This window comes from Pelodiscus sinensis, chromosome 2 (assembly GCF_052426305.1).
Source record: "Pelodiscus sinensis isolate ZL-2025 chromosome 2, ASM5242630v1, whole genome shotgun sequence".
Lineage (NCBI taxonomy): Eukaryota > Metazoa > Chordata > Testudines > Trionychidae > Pelodiscus > Pelodiscus sinensis.
Genome location: NC_143053.1, coordinates 212,437,787 through 212,456,266, shown reverse-complemented (window position 1 = coordinate 212,456,266; position 18,480 = coordinate 212,437,787). Strand labels below are relative to the sequence as shown.

The following is an 18,480-nucleotide window of genomic DNA, read 5'->3' as shown; positions in this document are numbered from 1 at the left end:
GTGCAGAGTAGAGCGGCAGAATGACTTCACGAGTTTTGCTTACAACACACCTGTTGATACAACCTAGAATCATATTTGCTTTTTTTGCAACAGCATCACACTGTTGACTCATATTCAACTTGTGGTCCACTATGACCCCTAGATCCCTTTCCGCCATGCTCCTTCCTAGACAGTACCTTCCCATCTTGTATTTATGGAACTGATTGTTCCTTCCTAAGTGGAGCACTTTGCATTTCTCTTTATTAAACCTCATCCTGTTTACCTCTGACCATTTCTCTAACTTGCTAAGGTCATTTTGAATTATGTCCCTATCCTCCAAAGAAGTTGCAACCCCACCCAGTTTGGTATCATCTGCAAACTTAATAAGCATACTCTCTATCCCAATATATACATCATTGATGAAGATATTGAACAGTACGGGTCCCAAAACAGACCCTTGAGGAACTCCACTTGTTATCCCTTTCCAGCAGGATTTAGAACCGTTAACAACAACTCTCTGACTACGGTTATCCAGCCAATTATGCACCCACCTTATCGTGGCCCTATCTAAGTTATATTTGCCTAGTTTATCAATAAGAATATCATGCGAGACCGTATCAAATGCCTTACTAAAGTCTAGGTATATGACATCCACCGCTTCTCCCTTATCCACAAGGCTCGTTATCTTATCAAAGAAAGCTATCAGATTAGTTTGGCATGACTTGTTCTTCACAAACCCATGCTGGCTATTCCCTATCACTTTATTACCTTCCAAGTGTTTGCATATGATTTCCTTAATTACCTGCTCCATTATCTTCCCTGGGACAGACGTTAAACTGACCGGTCTGTAGTTTCCTGGGTTGTTCTTATTCCCCTTTTTATAGATGGGCACAATATTTGCCCTTTTCCAGTCTTCTGGAATCTCCCCTGTCTGCCATGATTTTTCAAAGATCATAGCTAAAGGCTCAGATACCTCTTCTATCAGCTCCTTGAGTATCCTGGGATGCATTTCATCAGGACCTGGTGACTTGCTGACATCTAACTTTCCTAAGTGATTTTTAACTTGTTCTTTGTGTATCCTATCTTCTAAACTTACCCTCTCTCTGCTTGTATTCACTACGTTAGGCACACCTCCAGACTTCTCGGTGAAGACCGAAACAAAGAAGTCATTGAGCATCTCCGCCATTTCCAAGTTCCCTGTTACTGCTTCTCCCTCCTCACTAAGCAGTGGGCCTACCCTGTCCTTGGTCTTCCTCTTGCTTTTAATGTATTTATAAAAGGTCTTCTTGTTTCCCTTTATGCCTGTAGCTAGTTTGATCTCATTTTGTGCCTTTGCCTTTCTAATCTTGCCCCTGCATTCCCGTGTTGCTTGCCTATATTCCTCCTTTGTTAGTTGTCCTAGTTTCCATTTTTTATATGACTCCTTTTTTATTTTGAGATCATGCAAGATCTCCTTGTTAAGCCAAGCTGGTCTTTTGCCATATTTTCTATCTTTCCTACACAGCGGAATTGTTTGCTTTTGGGCCCTTAACAACGTCCCTTTGAAATACTTCCAACTCTCCTCAGTTGTTTTTCCCTTCAGTCTTGCTTCCCATGGGATCTTACCTACAAGTTCTCTGAGCTTATCAAAATCTGCCTTCCTGAAATCCATTACCTCAATTGTGCTGGTCTCCCTTCTACCTTCCTTATGAAAGGTAATAAGGATCTGTAATAACGGTGTGTGGAAGAATAGCCGTGGTGGTGGTCTCGTCGTCTTTGGCGAGGTGAGAGCGATGGCTCAGGGGAAAAAGCCACCCTGTCAGGACTGGGGGAAGGCGTACGGGGATGGTGCGTCTTCCTCTGCGCCATAGTGGGTACCCCTGTGGATGGGGGAGCCACGGGAATCGAAACGACCGAGGCAGAGTCAGAAACCTCCTCCAGGCGGTATGGAGATGGTGGTGCCATTTTGTCCTCTGAGCTTTGGTGTCTCGGTGCCACAGAAGTCGGCACCGAGATAACTGAGTGTGCAGGAGGGGCAGCACAGAGTGTGTGTTCCGTGCGGGCCGTTGCGGCCGTGCTCTGTATGTGGGGCGAAGCTGCGTCCCCAGGTCTCGAAGGAGGTTGGGTTGCCGTCAAGTCCTTTGTTGGTGCTGGCTCCTTAGCCCTCGGTGCCGGCTTGGACTTCGATGCCAGGTCGGCTCTCGGTGCCGGGTCCGCCCTGGAAGTATGCTGCGGTGCCGCATGGGACAACGGTGCCGGGTGTCTCGGTGCCGAAGACCGCACCGTGTCTGGTTGCGGTGCCGTGCGGAGACTCGGCGTTACAGATGACGGTGCCGATTCCGGACGGCCTGACGTGGCCGAGCGCACCGAAAGCGCGGGACTGGGTGCCGAGGTACTACGGGCTTTGGCTGGCTTGTCCGCTACCCGTTTGGGAGGGAAGCCCGATAAGTCCTGTGCCTCTCCTTCAGCCCGTTCTCCTGATGACGGGGGTTGAAGCGCCTTATTGAAGAGTAACATCTTCAGGCGCATTTCTCTGTCCTGTCTCGTCCGGGCGGTCAACTTCGAGCAGTGACCGCATTTCTGGGGAATGTGGCCCTCTCCCAGGGAGCGGATACAGCGGGAGTGGCCGTCTGAGGCCAGCATGGCGTCGGCGCACGAAGCGCATTTCTTAAAGCCAGGGGAACCGGGCATGCTTAGTGCGGCGGTCCCCGAGGGAAAAGAAGAACTTGAGGGGCAGGAGCGGTCCTCAGAGGTCATTACGGCAAGAGAACAATAAAGAATTTTTTTTTTTTAACTATGAACTAACTAAGTAATATACCAATTAATTAACTATGAGGGAAGGGGCTAACTGGGAAGGAAGGAACGAACGAATTAACAATACGATTTCTCCTCAGAGGGGAGCGTGTTCCAAGTCCGTCTGCGGCCGTGGATGGTTAGGAGGAACTGGCGCGTCGGACCGCGCGATGCAGAAAAGGCGCGAACGCCGCGGGGCACTCTGCGCATGCGCGGTCCTCCGGAGGGGGCTACTGCTGGTGAAAACTTTCCGGATTACGGCGCCGAGACGAGCCCGACACCTGTAGTGGAGCACCCATGGGGACATCACTCGAAGAAGAACTTTTTTTTATTAGTTTTAAACCTGATACCCATTAATTTCATTTGGTGTCCTCTAGTTCTTTTACTATAGGGACTAATAAATAACTTTTCTTTGTTCACCCTCTCGACACCACTCATGACTTTATATACCTCTATCATATCCCCATTACATGAACTGGATGGGCTGTTATATTCCATGCCAAAATGACATCAAAAGTTACATATCGGGCACTTACAGCCCACTTTATTAGCCTCATTTCACACGGACACTCTAACTGACAAGATTTTTTTCCTTTCCTTCCCTATCTCTCCTCTTTTTCTGCTATTTATTTGTACCTCTGGACCCATTGCTCTATTTATCTGAAGAAGTGGGTGGTGCTCACAAAATTCATGATACTATCTATGTTTTTTGTTAGGCTCTAAGGTGCTACAGGGCTATTCATAATTTTTTAAGTTTTTTTTTCAGTTATAGACTAACACGGCTATCTCTCTGAGACCATCACAAGTATGTTATAGAAACAGGTTTTAAAATAAGGAAACCATTCCATATATCCAAATCAGACCACTGAAAACAATCTGCCACTCTAGGCAACATTTCAGCATGCCCATCCCTCCTCCTATAGTGCAACACAAATTGTGGCTGGCTGCCCCTCCATCACGATGGGTGGGGTTGGCTAAATTTGAGAGAGAGGCATTGTGACCTGGCACACGGAGTTGCCATGCTGCTCAGACTTGGACTACACTAGCTACTTATATTGGTACAACCACATCACTTATGAATGTGGAAAATCCATACCCTTGAATGATATAGTCAAACTGTTGTACCAAATAAAAGCAAGCAGGATCTTATGAGGGGGATAAGGCAAAAAGCCACATTTATTGTAAAGATAATAATAAAAATAAAGAAAAGATAGAAGCAAACAATGTTGTTTAACTACTTATTCCTAACACTACTTAACCCTTATACACTTGTATGTATATTATATATATATATATATAACCATTCATTCATACATCCATTCATTCAAGTTCTGTGTATAGTTACCAGCCTGGAAGTTGCTTGTGACAGAATACTGGCCAGGTATTCTGTACACAAGTGATGGTAGTGGGGAGCGAAGTCCTGATCAGATGTGCATCTGAAGCTCCTGGTGGGCTGGCAGCAGAACCTTGGACTCTGGTTCCATAGTTTTTTAGTCCAGTTCTTATAGGAATTTCTTCCTATGCCAGTCTATGGAAATTGCTGCATCATGCTGAGGTCTCCAGGGTGGCTGCCAGGTGCTCATCAGTGATCTCATCGGGTGGACCTCCAGTTTCTCCACTTGACACCTTTTGGTTGCACTGGCACCTGACGCCTTCTTCAGCCCTTTGTTGCTGTATTCTCAGGCTGGCACCTCTCAGAGCCATTCATTCATCATCCAAGCACTCTCTCATACATTCATACAGTATTTTGTATAATAATAAAAGTTGTAGTTACAGAAAGTTTCTGGGTGGTATTGCTTAAAACATTCTCTGACTGCTAAGTAAAGTTAACAATGCCCTTAGACAATTACAGGGCTTGGCTCCCATAGCAGAGTTAGTGGCTTGACAATGCATTGTTACAATGTATCTCTGCAATGTCAATTTCAAGCAGCCCCTTGCACAAGCTTGCGCATGCCCTGGAGCACAGGGGGGGGGGGGGCTGTTTCTGGCTACATAGGATTATATTCTTAACAGTTAGGATTATATTTTTAACAGTTCTAAGTTACATGACCTAATATATTATATTCTAAAGGGACAATAATAATAATAAATCTAAACATTTAACAATCTTAACAAATAATAATAATAATAAGAAGAAGAATTAATAATAAATCTAAACACTAAGTTGTGGGGAACAAATTATGGGGAGTCACTTCCATTTGGAGGAATCATTTTCAATACATTAATATGTTATCCCTACAAAACCACCTAACCCCGCAATGTAGACAGCACTACATGTACTGCCTCTTGGCCGGGCAGTGGGGAGGGGAATACCTATGGCTTGATCTACGTTACAGCATCAGGTTGACACAAGGCATCTTATATTGTCCTAACTATGTAAGTGTCTATACTAACATTTTGCTCCCCTCAACTTAACTGCCCCATTATGCGAGCTTAGTAACTCCACCTCCACAAAAGGCATAGTTTAATGACCTTTCAAGGTCCCTTCCAGTTCTAGTATTTTAATTAATTAAGCATGTAAACTGGGTGCACATTCAACAGCTTGTGTAAAAACAGAGGCTGGGTTGAAGCCTCTTTCAAATGTTGCTTTAAGAGTAAATTTCATGTTCTATACTTTTCTAGCATACACGTGTACTTTGCTACGTATATTTTCATTTCTACATAACTGTATTTTCTAATAGTACTTTTCTATGTAAGAAATTGTTGTAGTTGCATTCACAAAGGGGCTGTGATTTGTATAAATGTGAATGGAAGTAGAGGCACTCACAAAGTTAATTTTAAGATGCACCATATTATGAAAAGTTTGAAAACCCTTTGCAAAATATCTGTATTACAGATCTCACTTGGCTCTAAGATTCCAACTGCTTACTTCTTTTAGTAAACTGATGCTTTTAATTATTAATAATTAAGTTCAATATCTGATTTTAAATAGCCTTTCTTCAAATCTTGCTTCTGTCTATTGAAAGAATTCATGGTTTGATCATGTTGCTTCTTACAAAAAATAAAATTAATGTAACAAATTACATTTTAATGTAAATACAGGCATATATATTTCTTTTAAAAGATTATCAGTAGTTGTGCTTTACTTACAAAATTGACAGTTTCTTGCGTAGGTGGATGGACATAAAGTTCTGGGGTTGAAATTTTACCAGACTGATCAATACGTTCATTGCGTGTTTCAAATCCAGGGTGAGGAGTTGAAGTTGAACTGAAGACTCTGGTGAGTATGGAGCTGGAGTCATTCTCACAAATTTGTTTGAAGAGATTATTTTCTAGAGCTGAAAAATGAATAGAAATAGGAAGTTTGTGTAGGCAAACAAAAGAAAAAAACAAACTAGGAGCCTGATTCTAGTTGTACTTGCATTGTGGTATAAGGCATACATCTTTAATTCTAATGGTTCATGAGATATTGGCTACTAAGGTCATGTCAGAATTGCCATTTGAAGAAATAAAACAATGTAATCGTCAGAGTGATTTGATTTTTAAACTGCAACATTTGATAGTTTTAGAAACATTTAATTAAAACAGCACAAATGTTTCCATGACCAATAAACTTTTCTTGGACCAGTGTCCAGAAAGAAAAACATGAATAAGTTAGTGTTTGAAAGAGAGAGATTGAAACACTTCTACATTTTACTTCTGATTCTCACAGGAAATTCAGTGCATAAGTGGAATATTTGCCAGAGTTGCTCTAAAGTGATCATACACATGAATGATCATACACTATAATCCAGTGGTTCACAACCTGCTTCCCCCAGAAAACCCTTAGTATCTACCTGGGATCCCTCTCTCATTTAGCAATATGGAAAGAGTAGAGTGGTTACAACACCTGATACCCGTTCATGACTCCAGTTTGAGAACCTTTGTTCCAGTGTCTCTAGATCTGGTTGGCTGTCACTGGTTTGTCTGGCAGGGGAGCCAACAACCTCCATGGGCCCCTGGGCAAGGTGTGTGTGGCTGGAGGGGGGGGTCACTCTGCACCCCTGGATGGGCAGGGCCTTGGGCAGAAGGGGCAAGGTCAGGGCAGCCAGCTCTCAGTGCCAGTCTGTCTGCAGCTCACCCCCCTCCCAAGCCTTCAGAGCCATCAGAACGCACACCTGGTGTTTTGACAGCTATTTAAAGGGTCTGGGGCTCCAGCCACCACCACTGCTAGAGCCCCGGGCCCGTTTGAATTGCCAGGACCCAGTGCAATTGCCCCCTGCCCCGTCAGGGGGCCTGTTGTCATGAAAACTGCTACATAGTGATTTATTTACCTGTGAAACACAGTGAATTTATTAGAGGAAGGATGACTTGAAAAGTAAATCAGAAAATCATCTGAAAACTAATACAAAAGTGAATGGGAACTCTCATTGTTTGTACTGGACTTTCCTTTACCCTGGAAGCCTGATTGGTGAGAGGATTAATATACAGCAAGTGAGAAACTGAGGAACAAATTACATCTGAAGGTAAGGGGGAAGCCACTTTGCCATAGAAATATACTGACTGGCTTCACTTGCAATGTCAAAGGCCTGATTCCAGGCAATGTGCTATTAAAGAGGTAGTTTCTCTTACCGGGCAGTGTGATGAAGTCATCTATCTGGTAAACATGTTCACTGTCAGGGTCTGTAGCAATGAGGTCCAGTTCTTTCAGAAAATCCTCATAGTTGGGATCAGACTTTTGAACCACCCCAATTACAAATATCTCAATGTTGATGGCATGTGCATTCCTCACTACAACATCTAATGATTGATCACGAGTATCAGCTTGTCCATCGGTTATTACAACAGCCACTTTTCTTACCCCAGGTCGTGCAACCTGAAATATCTCAATGGCTTTGTTGATAGCTGTAGCTGTGTAAGTGCCTTCCCCTAGGTACTGCATATTATCAACAGCGAGTTTCAGCTTGTCTTTGCTTGTGTATTGCTGCAGAGTCGATACCAGTTCTACTTTGTGGCTGAAGTTGATAATGCCAATGCGGGCTGTAGCTTGGTTGACTGTTACCCGGTCAATGAGTGCTTTCACGAAATCTTTGACAATTTTGAAGTTTTCTGGTCCAACACTTTCTGAGCTGTCAATCACAAATACAAGTTCCAGTGGAGTTTCTTTGCATTTGATGCCACAACCTAAAATATTAACAATTTTAGACATTTTATGAGAAATACCCTTTCTATTACACAACGAATGCAGCTGAAAAAATATATATCAGATTCTAAATCCCTCTAGCCAAGGTGACTTTTCTGAAAAGAGAAAACTAAAGTAATCTATTGTTACTGAGTTTTCCTAGGAAATTGTAGGCCAGATATAGAATGGAGAGAAATGGGTAGAAGATTCTGATTTCCCAAATTTTAAAGTATTTATCTCTACATTTTTTTAAGTGAAGGTGTTCTTATTTCTTGTTTGTGTTTTGTTTATTTATCCAATATCTACTTAACCAACATCTACTAAATATATTTTAGAACATACAAACAGCTATACAGAATCAGGCCACTTGGTCCAGTATCCTGTCTTCTGACAGTAGCCAGTACCAGATGCTTTAGAGGCAATGAACAGAACAGGCAATTCCCTATCATCTACTTCCAGCTTCTGGCAAATAGAGGTTTAGAGGTACTCAGTGCGTGACCATCTTGGCTATAGTCATTGATCAACCAAACCTCCAAGAATTTATCTAAATCTTTTTCTGAACCTAATTATTCTGAGGGTATGTCTACACTACAGAGTTTTGTCAAAAAAACAACCATTTTTCCAACAAAGCTTGAGTAACGTCCACACTACTATCGTGTTCTTTTGAAAGTAAATCAAAAGAACAGAGGGGTTTTCCCGACAGCAATACTCTTCTTTCTACGAGGAAGAAGCCTATTTCTGAAAAATCTCTTTTGGAAAAAAGCATGTGTGGATCGGGAGGAGGGTTTTTTTTCCGAAAGAGGAGGCCTCCAGGAAATAACACAGGCGCCCTGGTGGCCACTCTGTCCAAAGTAATCAGAATGCTATAGTTCCTGTCTCCTGGCCCCTCTTAAAGCTGCAGGCACCCCGGATAAGCCTGGTAGCAGGAAGTCAGCCTGAGAACAGCACCTCACTGCATGGCTCTCACTGCCAAAAGCCTTGCCACCCATGGCAGAGCCACAAGCCCCCCGAGATCTCCATGACCCTCGCAGGGAGCAGCTCCAAGGGTCCCAGGACCCACCCACGGGGACCCTCCTGGTCTGGAGCAGAAATCCTGTCCCTCCTCAAGCTGTGGGGCGAGGAGGAGACATTGCAGGATCTCTGCTCCAAGTGGCACAACACCAATATTTTTGAGCTCATGGCCAAATCCCTGGTGGAGTGCAGATACCCACCCCAGAACATGAAACAGGTCTGGAGTAAAGTTAACGAGGTCTGCCAGGGATACATCAGGGCCAGAGAGCGCAGCTCGCACTCAGGGACAGGACCCTACACCTGCCCCTATTACCAGGAGCTGCACCAGATTCTGCAGGGTGGGGAAACATCTTCCCCACCTGTTGTGGACAACTCCGGCCTCCAGACCCCCATCGTCACCCAGCCGGAGGTCATGGCAGAGGAGGAACAGGGGGATCAGAGTCAGCAGGAGGAGGAGCAGGAAACGGACACCATCACCCTGTCTCTGGAGCCGATGCCTGTGAGCCAGGATGTCTCCTAGGCCTTGTCAGACGCCGGGGAGGGATCTTCAAGTGAGTTGACTTAGTTTGTCATACACACAGGGCGGGGGGAGGCTGGTGCACAGAGAGTGGGGTGTGAGTGTTGCTCGGGCTGCTTGGTCTGGACATTGTGCTGTGGTCCACACACATGGAACCACATGCAGTGTTACTGTGCACCATACAGGTGCAGCAGTCATCCACTGAGCATGGGTGGGATCCTGCTGTCAGGCTCAGGGGAGGCCATACTCGTCTGGCCACGGGGGCAGGAGGGATCCCACTATGGCCGGACACTTCCCTTGCCTACTTGTCCGTGGGCGAGGTTATGTGTTAGGGGGAGGGGAAGCTTGCAGCACGGTCCCCTGAGCAACTTGAGGCACCTGTGAAGCAGGTCCTGCTGTGCAGGTCACACATGGCCTTGCTCCTGGGACATCCCCCTTTTCTTCCCCAAGGACTGTTGGTCGCTGCTCACAGAGGAGGGCACAACCTCCGGGACAGTGTATGCATTGATGACTGACCAACTCTCCCTCTTTGTATTCTCCACAGCCGGGACTGAGGGGCGAGCCACACCACCAGAGCCAGCCACCAGAGCTCAGGGGATCCGAAAGTACGCCATGGTCCAGGAAGACCTCATGTGCCAGCATGTCTGCAGCCTGCACGACATGCAGGAGACCCTGGTGCAGAAGGTCTGCAAGGACTCAGAGTGGCAGAATCGCGCATGGGATCAACTCATACAGCAGTGCAACAGCATGGGTATGTCTACACTACAGAGTTAGTTCGAACTAACGGACGTTAGTTCGAACTGACTTTAATAGGCGCTACACTAGCGCTCCGCTAGTTCGAATTTAATTCGAACTAGCGGAGCGCTTAGTTCGAACTAGATAAACCTCATTTTACGAGGATTAAGCCTAGTTCGAACTAGCTAGTTCGAATTAAGGGCTGTGTAGACCCTTAATTCGAACTAGTGGGAGGCTAAGGCTTCCCAGGTTTCCCTGGTGGCCACTCTGGCCAACACCAGGGAAACTCTATGCCCCCCTCCCGGCCCCGGACCTCTTAAAGGGGCATGGGCTGGCTACAGTGCCCGTGCCAGGTGCAAGCCTGCCAGCACCCAGCCAGCAGACCCTGCACCTGGCACGGATCGAGCCAGCCACCCGATGCCCCCCAGCCCTCCCCCTCTTCCCGGGACCAGGCTGGCGGCTCCTGGGAGCTTGCCCGGGACCGCAAGAGGCGGGCACCCGCCTGGGCTACTGCGGACATCGTGGACCTCGTCCACGATCTCCGCACTAAGCACAGGAAGGTGGCCGTCTAGGGCAGGACAGCTGCCAGCCTGGCCACCCAGGAGCAGGTGTGCAAGAGAATCAAGGGGGTCCACTGAGACCCCCGACCCTGAGCCCTGAGCTTACAATGGCCGTCCTGGGTCAGACCAAAGGTCCATCTAGCCCAGTAGCCTGTCTGCCGACAGCGGCCAACCCTAGGGACCCTGGAGGGGATGGACCGGAGACAGTGACCAAGCCATTTGTCTCGTGCCATCCCTCTCCAGCCTTCCACAAACTTTGGCCAGGGACACCACTCCTACCCCCTGGCTAATACCACTCCATGGACCCAACCTCCATGACTTGATCTCACTTCCCTTTCAACTCTGTTCTAGTTGTAGCCTTCACAGCCTCCTGCAGCAAGGAGTTCCACAGGTTGACTCTTTGCTTTGTGAAGAACAACTTTCTGTTACTAGTTTGAAGCCTGCTACCCATTCCTTTCCTTTGGTGTCCTCTAGTCCTTCTTTATGGGAACTAATGAAAAACTTTTCTGTATGCACCCTCTCCACCCAACTCCTGCTTTTAGAGACCTCTATCCTGTCCCCCCTCCGTCTCCTCTTTTCTAAGCTGAAAAGTCCCAGTCTCTTTAGCCTCTCTTCATATGGGACCTGTTCCCAACCCCTGATCATTGTAGTTGCCCTCCCCTCTCCCAGCCTCTCTCTTCCCCTCTCCCACCTCCTTTTCCCAGTCTCCCCCAGTTTTGTTCAATAAAGACAGATTCCATTTTTGAACACAATTGTCCTTTATTTTGTACATCAAGAAAAGGGGCTAGGAAGGGTAAGTGGAAGGAGGTGAGGGAGGAATGGGGCACGAGCCCCCGATGGGGAGGACTGGGCTGGCTCTGTGGGCTTCTGGGGGTGGAAGCTCTCCTGCAGCCCCCCAATTGCCCCCTCTCCCCAGATGGCAGCCTGCGGCAAGTGCAGCCGGGCTGATGGCCAAGTGGTGTGATGTGCCCAGTGTGGGCACTCCGGGCACTCCAAGCCAGGACTGGTTTTCAAGCGGGGCACCCCTGAGAACTGTCTGTCCGGGGTGGGGGGTTGGGACCCTTTAAGCACAGCCCTCGGCTAGCCTGAGACAGCATCTCCACGCTCTAAGTCCTTCTCTGATGCCCTGCCGGCACTGCTTCCGGCCATCCTTAACCCCGGTTCAGGGTCCACTTAATGTGGACATGCTAGTTCGAATTAGCAAAACGCTAATTCGAACTAGTTTTTAGTTCTAGACGCATTAGTTCGAATTAGCTTAGTTCGAATTAACGCTGTAGTGTAGACATACCCCATGTGTGTCATCATGCCTGACATGATGGCACACCCGCCTGATGTTGCTGCTCCTGGCTACCTCCTGCCCCCTGCTATGCCCATTCCCCCTCCCCCTACCCCCTATGTGATGCCTCAGCCCCCTCCCCTGCCATTCCTGACCCCCTACCAACTCCCTCTGCTGCCCACCTTCCTGTGATCCCTGGACCCACCCAACCCCAACTCCAACGAGGTCCCCATACCCAAGGTGGCACATCTAGCTACCTCCATCCCCCTCCAAGTTATGAGCTCTTCCCCCGCCCACCTTTTTTTAATGAAAGATACATACAGACTTCATTTTGTTCAAAACCAAACAGGTGTCTTTATTCTGAGGTCAGGGAAGGGGCAAAGGGAGGGGCTGTGGTGGGGAAGGGATAGGGCTGCAAGCCAGAGGCCCCTAGAGGGGAGGCTCTGGGGAGAGTTACTGAGGTCTTTGAGAGAACCTCTCCCTCAGAGCCTCCTGGATGCATACCCTGGCTGATGGGCCTGGCGGATGGCAGCTGCCCTCAGCTGCTCGAAGGTTCACCCCTCGAGCCTGGCGTCTGCCCCCACCCCAGGAGGAAGGCCTCCCCCTTCCTCTCCACAACGTTGTGGAGGACACAACATGCTGCCACCACCTCGGGGATGTTGTGCTCTGCCATGTCGAGTCGGGTCAGCAGGCACCTGAAATGTGTCTTGAAGTGTCCAAAGGTGCACTCCACCTGGATCCAGGCCTAGTTAAATTATGGGCATTAAATTGGTCCCTGCTGGGGTCCAGGTGGCCAGTATAGGGTTTCATAAGCCACAGCATGAGGGGGTAGGCCGCGTCCCTCATGATGCACAGTGGCATATGCACATTCCCAACAGCAAGTTCACGGCGGGGGGAGAATGTGCCCACCTCCAGCTTATCGTAGAGGCTCGAGTTTCTAAAGACATGGGCATCATGTGCCCTGCCCAACCACCCAACAAAAATGTCCATGAAGTGCCCACAGTGGTCATTCAGGGCCTGCAGCACCATCAAGAAGTAGCCCTTCCTAATAATATACTTGGATGCTCAATGTTCTTGTGCTTGGATCAGTATTTGGGTCCCATCTATGATTCCAGCACAGTTCAGGAACCCCAGAGCAGCAAATCCGGCCATGATCAGGTCCAGGTCTCCAAGGCAGATGACCCTGCACAGGAGGATGGAGTTGATGGCCCTCACCACCTGCAGAAGGAGACAAACACACAAATCAGAGAATGAGAGGTAGTGCCTGAGCCCTTGGGAGGTGCCCACCCCTTTCCCATTCCCTCCCCCAAACCTTCCCCCTATAAGGCCACCCCACCCGCCCAGCAGGGACTGCAGCCCCAGAGTGTCTTACCTTTGCAAGGAGGGCCCTGATGGTGGACTTCCCCACGCTGAATTGGTTGCCCACCGACCGCTAGCTGTCAGAGGTGCAAAGCTTCCAGAGGGCAATTGTGACCTGCTTCTGCAAGGAGTGGCAGGCCACAGATGGGTGTTGCATCTCCGAAGGGTGGGGGCAAGACAGGCACACAGCTCCAAAAACGTGGCCTTCTGCATGCAGAAATTTTGGCGCTACTGCTGGTTATCCCACTGCTCCATGATCAGCTGGTCCCACCAGTCACAACTGGTGTCCAGCCTCCAGAAACACCTCTTCACAGTTGGTTACAGTTGCCAGAGTGGATCTCCTGCATCCAGAGAGGGGATCTCCACAATGAGCTTAGGGTTGAGATTGGTCTGGACCAGGAAGGCAACCAGCACAAAGTGCTGCAGAAACTGCAGCATGGCCGCGTGAGGCCATCACATGCCCAGGAGCAGCTCCGGCTCCATGGCACCAAGACAAAAGCTGGGGCATCCAAAAAAGCAAGGCAACCACAACAGGCACTGCAAGAGCTTTGCTGTCCCTCGAAGAGGTAGGCAAGCAGGCAGTAGAAGCAGAGAAATGGTTGTCCAATGTGGTCCCTTTAAGCACATGTCTCTGCAAGGCTCAGAAGTAACGGGTGACCTAAAGCCCTGCCTGAAGTGGTTCCAGGTATCCTTTTATGCGAGAGAGTGTCCAGTCAGTCTGGGCGCTATCTTTCAAAAAAGCAGATCACTTTTCTGATACCCTTTTGTGTGTGGATGCTCTCTTTCAAAAGCAGTTTTTGTGTAGAGAGCAGGTTCTTGGATGGCTTTCCCACAAACCCTGAGATATGCAGAAGCTCTGGGCCCTGGTGTTTCCTCTTTCATTTTCTCTTCCTTTGGTGCCCCCATCTCTCATCCTTTTCTCCCTTCCCTGGCAGCATGGCTATGCTGTAAGTACTGCCTCAGCTAGTGTCTGCCCCCAGAACCATTTTCATGCTGCTCAGATAGTGTCTCGGGACATACGATACAGCCTCTGGCTGGCTTATATTTCCACTGTGAGCTCCGCTGGATTTCCTTTTGATATGCAGAATTCCTATTACTGGCCCATATGATGTGCTTACTTCTCAGCTGAAAATCATAACCTCTACCCAACTTCATTTACTTTTACTGCTGACACTGTACATGTGTTCCATTATAACTGAGATCCTTACACACGCAGGCTTCACTTGTATCCTTTCCACCAAAGTAGATTCAATGTGTCTTAATAAAACTTATTTCTTTTCTATAACATAGATCTTACCACATATTTCCATGATAAGTCTGATAATTTCTTCTTTCTGAAAAAGAGTATCCATGAAAGTGTTATGTTTATTCTAATGCTGAGGCATGTTTTTCTTTTGTTTGAGCTGCTACTGCATTTCCAAAACCTCCTGTCCCTTTTATTTCAGTTTTGCTTGTTTTGTAAAGCAAATTATATTGCACTTTGAAATCATTATTAAGTGGCTGGGACTCATAAATGTCTGACAGAAAGCTATCCAATGCCATCAGTTTTAAACAGCACTCCTAATTGAAATCAGTTAGCTGTTCTTAAAAATCTACATAACATGTGGCTGTGGAATCTGATCCGGTTGGCTAGAGAGCCTTATTGAAAAGGATCATTTGCAGCCTCATCTCCCTATCTTGGCGGGCCTTCGCCATTAATTTACTACGAGAGCACTTTTGTGGAACATGAGCTTCACCGAGACAACTAATACAAGTCGAATGCCCGCCAGATGCGGGCGTTGCTTCGCAACATATGTCACACTTTTTAAAATCCAGGGAGCCGGGCATTTTAAAGGTTGTTCTTCAGTTTGTTTAAAAAAAACAAACAAACCCTAAGTCCTCAAACCGAAGGAAAAGGAGAAGGTATTTATCTATATATCTATGAAAACCTTATGTAACTATCTACGTAACGAAGAAAGGAAGGGTTTTTTTTTAACAGCAAATGAAGATATTAGCAAAGTAACTAATAATTATTAACTATAATACTATGAAAACTATTAACAAGTTTGAACACTCTCACAAATTAGGAAAAGTTTGAGGAGACCGATTCACTCCGTCTGCAGCCTGAGTTGGTTGAGAGGAAATGGCAGGAACTGGACCGCACACGCGTGTGCAAAAGAGTGTGAATGCCATGTGACACCCTTCATGCATGCGCCGTCCAAATGGATACCATTATGGACAAGTCTCCGATCTGCAGCCCTGGGAGAAGCCCAGCACCTATAGTGGAGCACCCACAGGGACATCACTCGATGAAGAAAGGTCATTATTACATACCCTAGGGCTGTGTCTACACTGGCCTCCCTTCCGGAAAAGGGATGCTAATGCAGCACGTTGGAATAGGCAAATCCGCGGGGGATTTAAATATCCCCCGCGGCATTTGCATTAACATGGCTGCCGCTTTTTTCTGGCTTGGAGATAAGCCGGAGAAAAGCGCCAGTCTAGACATGATTCTCTGGAAAATAAAGCCTTTTCCGGAGGATCTCTTATTCCTACTTGAAAGTTAGGAATGAGAGATCCTCCGGAAAAGGCTTTATTTTCCGGAGAATCACATCTAGACTGGCGCTTTTCTCCGGCTTATCTCCAAGCCAGAAAAAAGCGGCAGCCATGTTAATGCAAATGCCGCGGGGGATATTTAAATCCCCCACGGATTTGCCTATTCCAACGTGCTACATTAGCATCCCTTTTCCGGAAGGGATGCCAGTGTAGACGTAGCCTAGTTGTTCCTGTATACATTTCTATCTACCCCATTGTGCATTTTCAGCAAATTGCATACAGGGCAATGTCTGCTTCTGTCACATGAAAAGGTTTTGAAATTCTCCATGTTTGGCCTCTGCAGATTCTTCAGGAAGTGATGTCATTAGCAAAGTCTTTCCATCATCCCAACCAGCAACAAGCATGGCAACCGCACAGCAGAACCCGTCTGTGTCACTCATTCCACCAATAAGATTATCAACTCTGGTGAAATTTGTGTTCTTTTATATGTATTGATAACGTACCGCCAGCGTGTCTCTGAATTATGAGTCAGCCCAACTTATAGTGAGTTAGTCAAACTCTGTAGCAGCAGGATCAGAATTTCTTCAAATTAACAAAACGAGCACAGGGTAAATTCTTGTCTGTTGTAAATCAATTAATGTACATACTTACAGAAAGACCAAGTTCACCTTTTCTTCCCATAAGCCCCTAAGAATTTGTAGAATGAGATCAATTAATAAATGCAAGTTTGTCTCATTTGCATTCAGAAAAATTAAATAATGTAAAAGAGGATGTTTTACCTTTGGTCCTGCAGGTCCAGGTTCTCCAATATCTCCTTTGTCACCTTTTTTTCCTGGATCACCTTTCTCCCCATAATCTCCCTAATAAAATACAGCAGAGTAGAGAAGTGCTAGACACACACTATTGGAACTTGTGTTCTTTGTGCTAGCATATGTCCTCCATACCTACTCATGGAAGAACTCTACCGATCCATCTGAGATACTGTCAATGCATTTATACTCATTTACACCAGCTGTAAATATGGTCCACCATTTAGCATTGGTCACTCTATGGGGGCAGCAGAGACTGATTGTGCTACATCTGTATGAAATATGCATCTTCTCATTTAGGGCCAACTTATGCATCCCTTATACAAGTGAGTAGTCCCATTCATTTCAAATATGAGCCAGGCAGAATCAGCCCTAATATTGTGTTTCAAATGGAAAGGTACTACTAGAATGTTAAGGATCTGAATTAGCAATTTCTGCAAGATAGGGATAGAGCAGCTCCCTATAGCTGTAGGCAAAATCGGTGCCAGCCTATGCATTGTCAGGCCCTAGAAACCTCCTGGTAGTACTGTGAATGTCAGTGCCCCCTAACCCAATCACCCAACCCATGGGACCTTATTGGCATCTGCAGGATGTGCCACAGTTTGATTCTGTGTGCAGAATGAAATGGCTTTAGAGTGTCAGATGCTTTTCCCTTTTACTAAATTGATGATATGATGCAACACACACACTCTGGATCTGATTAGCTCTCACTCAAACTGGTATAAATTAGAAGCCCACACCAGGCTTCTTGGCTTCCCACCAAGAATGGGGCAGCCACCCTAGGCTTCTCAGATTTGTGCTGGAAATAGGACAGCCACCTGAACACTGGGTACAGATCTCCAGGCTGGGAGCCCGGCTCCTTCCCCTCCCCAGACTCCCCATTCCCAACTGGCCATGCTTGGCTGGGAAGCTGAGAAAATGGGGTAAGGGGCTTGACCCATTCCCAGCAGAGAGCTGCACTACTAGCAGGGAGCTTAGCCTTCTCCCACTCACATTGCCCCTTTTAAGTCAGTGGACATGCTTCTGATGAGGGTGCATGCCACCAATGGAAGGAGGGCAGTGTGGACATGAACCACTGCAGTAATTACTGTGGTGGCCACATGTTGACCAAACATTGGTCAACTCAAGTTCAAGTGTAGCCATGCCCTATGTGTTTGCAGGATCAGGCCTTCAGACCACAGGTTCTCTTTAAGAGTTGGTCTTTTGTTTATCTGCATAGAACTAGGCACATATAATAAGAAAAAATATTTTATTAATACAGAGGCTAGGATTTACCTTTGGGCCAGGGAGACCATATCCCTCTGAACCCCTAGGTCCTGGTAAACCTGGAACTCCTCGTTCTCCCTGAATACAATATGGAGAGTAAATTTAACTGAAAGTGAAATTAAATTATGGAAACGATAAATTCATGTAGTAACATTCTGTGTCGTAGAAAAAGACAGAGGCTTTGCCTTAGGTAATGTCACTAATATTTGAAAAGTGCTGCTCTTAGAAGCAATAATAATGAATGGGTTTGGATTTGCAGATTCAATCTGTACACTGAAGATCCCACAATATTTTTTCATAAAACAGGGGTTGGCTATTGTGCATCAGTTGCCTTGCTTGTTAAAATGCTTTGTGATAGTGGCACTTTTTTCAATATAACTGCCACCATGGAAACTGGATATTAAAAACCTGTGGATTCCTGAATGTATAGCAAATCCATTACAGCTATAAAGGATCACAAACCTTCCTGTTCCGCTTAATGTTAATATTTTTTGACTGAGCCATGCTGCGAAATTCAGCCAACAATCCCAGGGCTCAGCAAAGCAGCCACAAAGATACATAAT

At 46.6% G+C, this 18,480-nt stretch overlaps 2 protein-coding genes across 3 annotated transcripts in view; one reads left to right on the top strand and one right to left on the bottom strand.

Moving 5' to 3' along the window:
• The window catches only part of C1GALT1 (core 1 synthase, glycoprotein-N-acetylgalactosamine 3-beta-galactosyltransferase 1), a 52,990-nt gene extending 47,172 nt beyond the window's left edge, over nucleotides 1–5,818 (top strand). Inside the window, exon 5 of one of the 2 annotated variants that reach the window (XM_089776700.1) lies at nucleotides 2,853–5,818. In XM_089776700.1, coding sequence (XP_089632826.1) covers nucleotides 2,853–3,142 — 290 coding nt within the window. In that variant the 3' untranslated portion in view covers nucleotides 3,143–5,818. The remainder of the gene's footprint in view (nucleotides 1–2,852) is intronic. The other variant, XM_089776699.1, reaches the window with a different exon arrangement.
• Nucleotides 1–18,480, bottom strand: part of COL28A1 (collagen type XXVIII alpha 1 chain) — a 131,037-nt gene that overhangs the window by 14,976 nt on the left and 97,581 nt on the right. The window contains exons 28-33 of the mRNA XM_006114506.5: nucleotides 17,927–17,995; nucleotides 16,622–16,702; nucleotides 16,494–16,529; nucleotides 14,608–14,644; nucleotides 7,303–7,854; nucleotides 5,842–6,029 (exon numbers count right to left, since the gene is read on the bottom strand). Coding sequence (XP_006114568.3) covers nucleotides 5,842–6,029; nucleotides 7,303–7,854; nucleotides 14,608–14,644; nucleotides 16,494–16,529; nucleotides 16,622–16,702; nucleotides 17,927–17,995 — 963 coding nt within the window. The remainder of the gene's footprint in view (nucleotides 1–5,841; nucleotides 6,030–7,302; nucleotides 7,855–14,607; nucleotides 14,645–16,493; nucleotides 16,530–16,621; nucleotides 16,703–17,926; nucleotides 17,996–18,480) is intronic.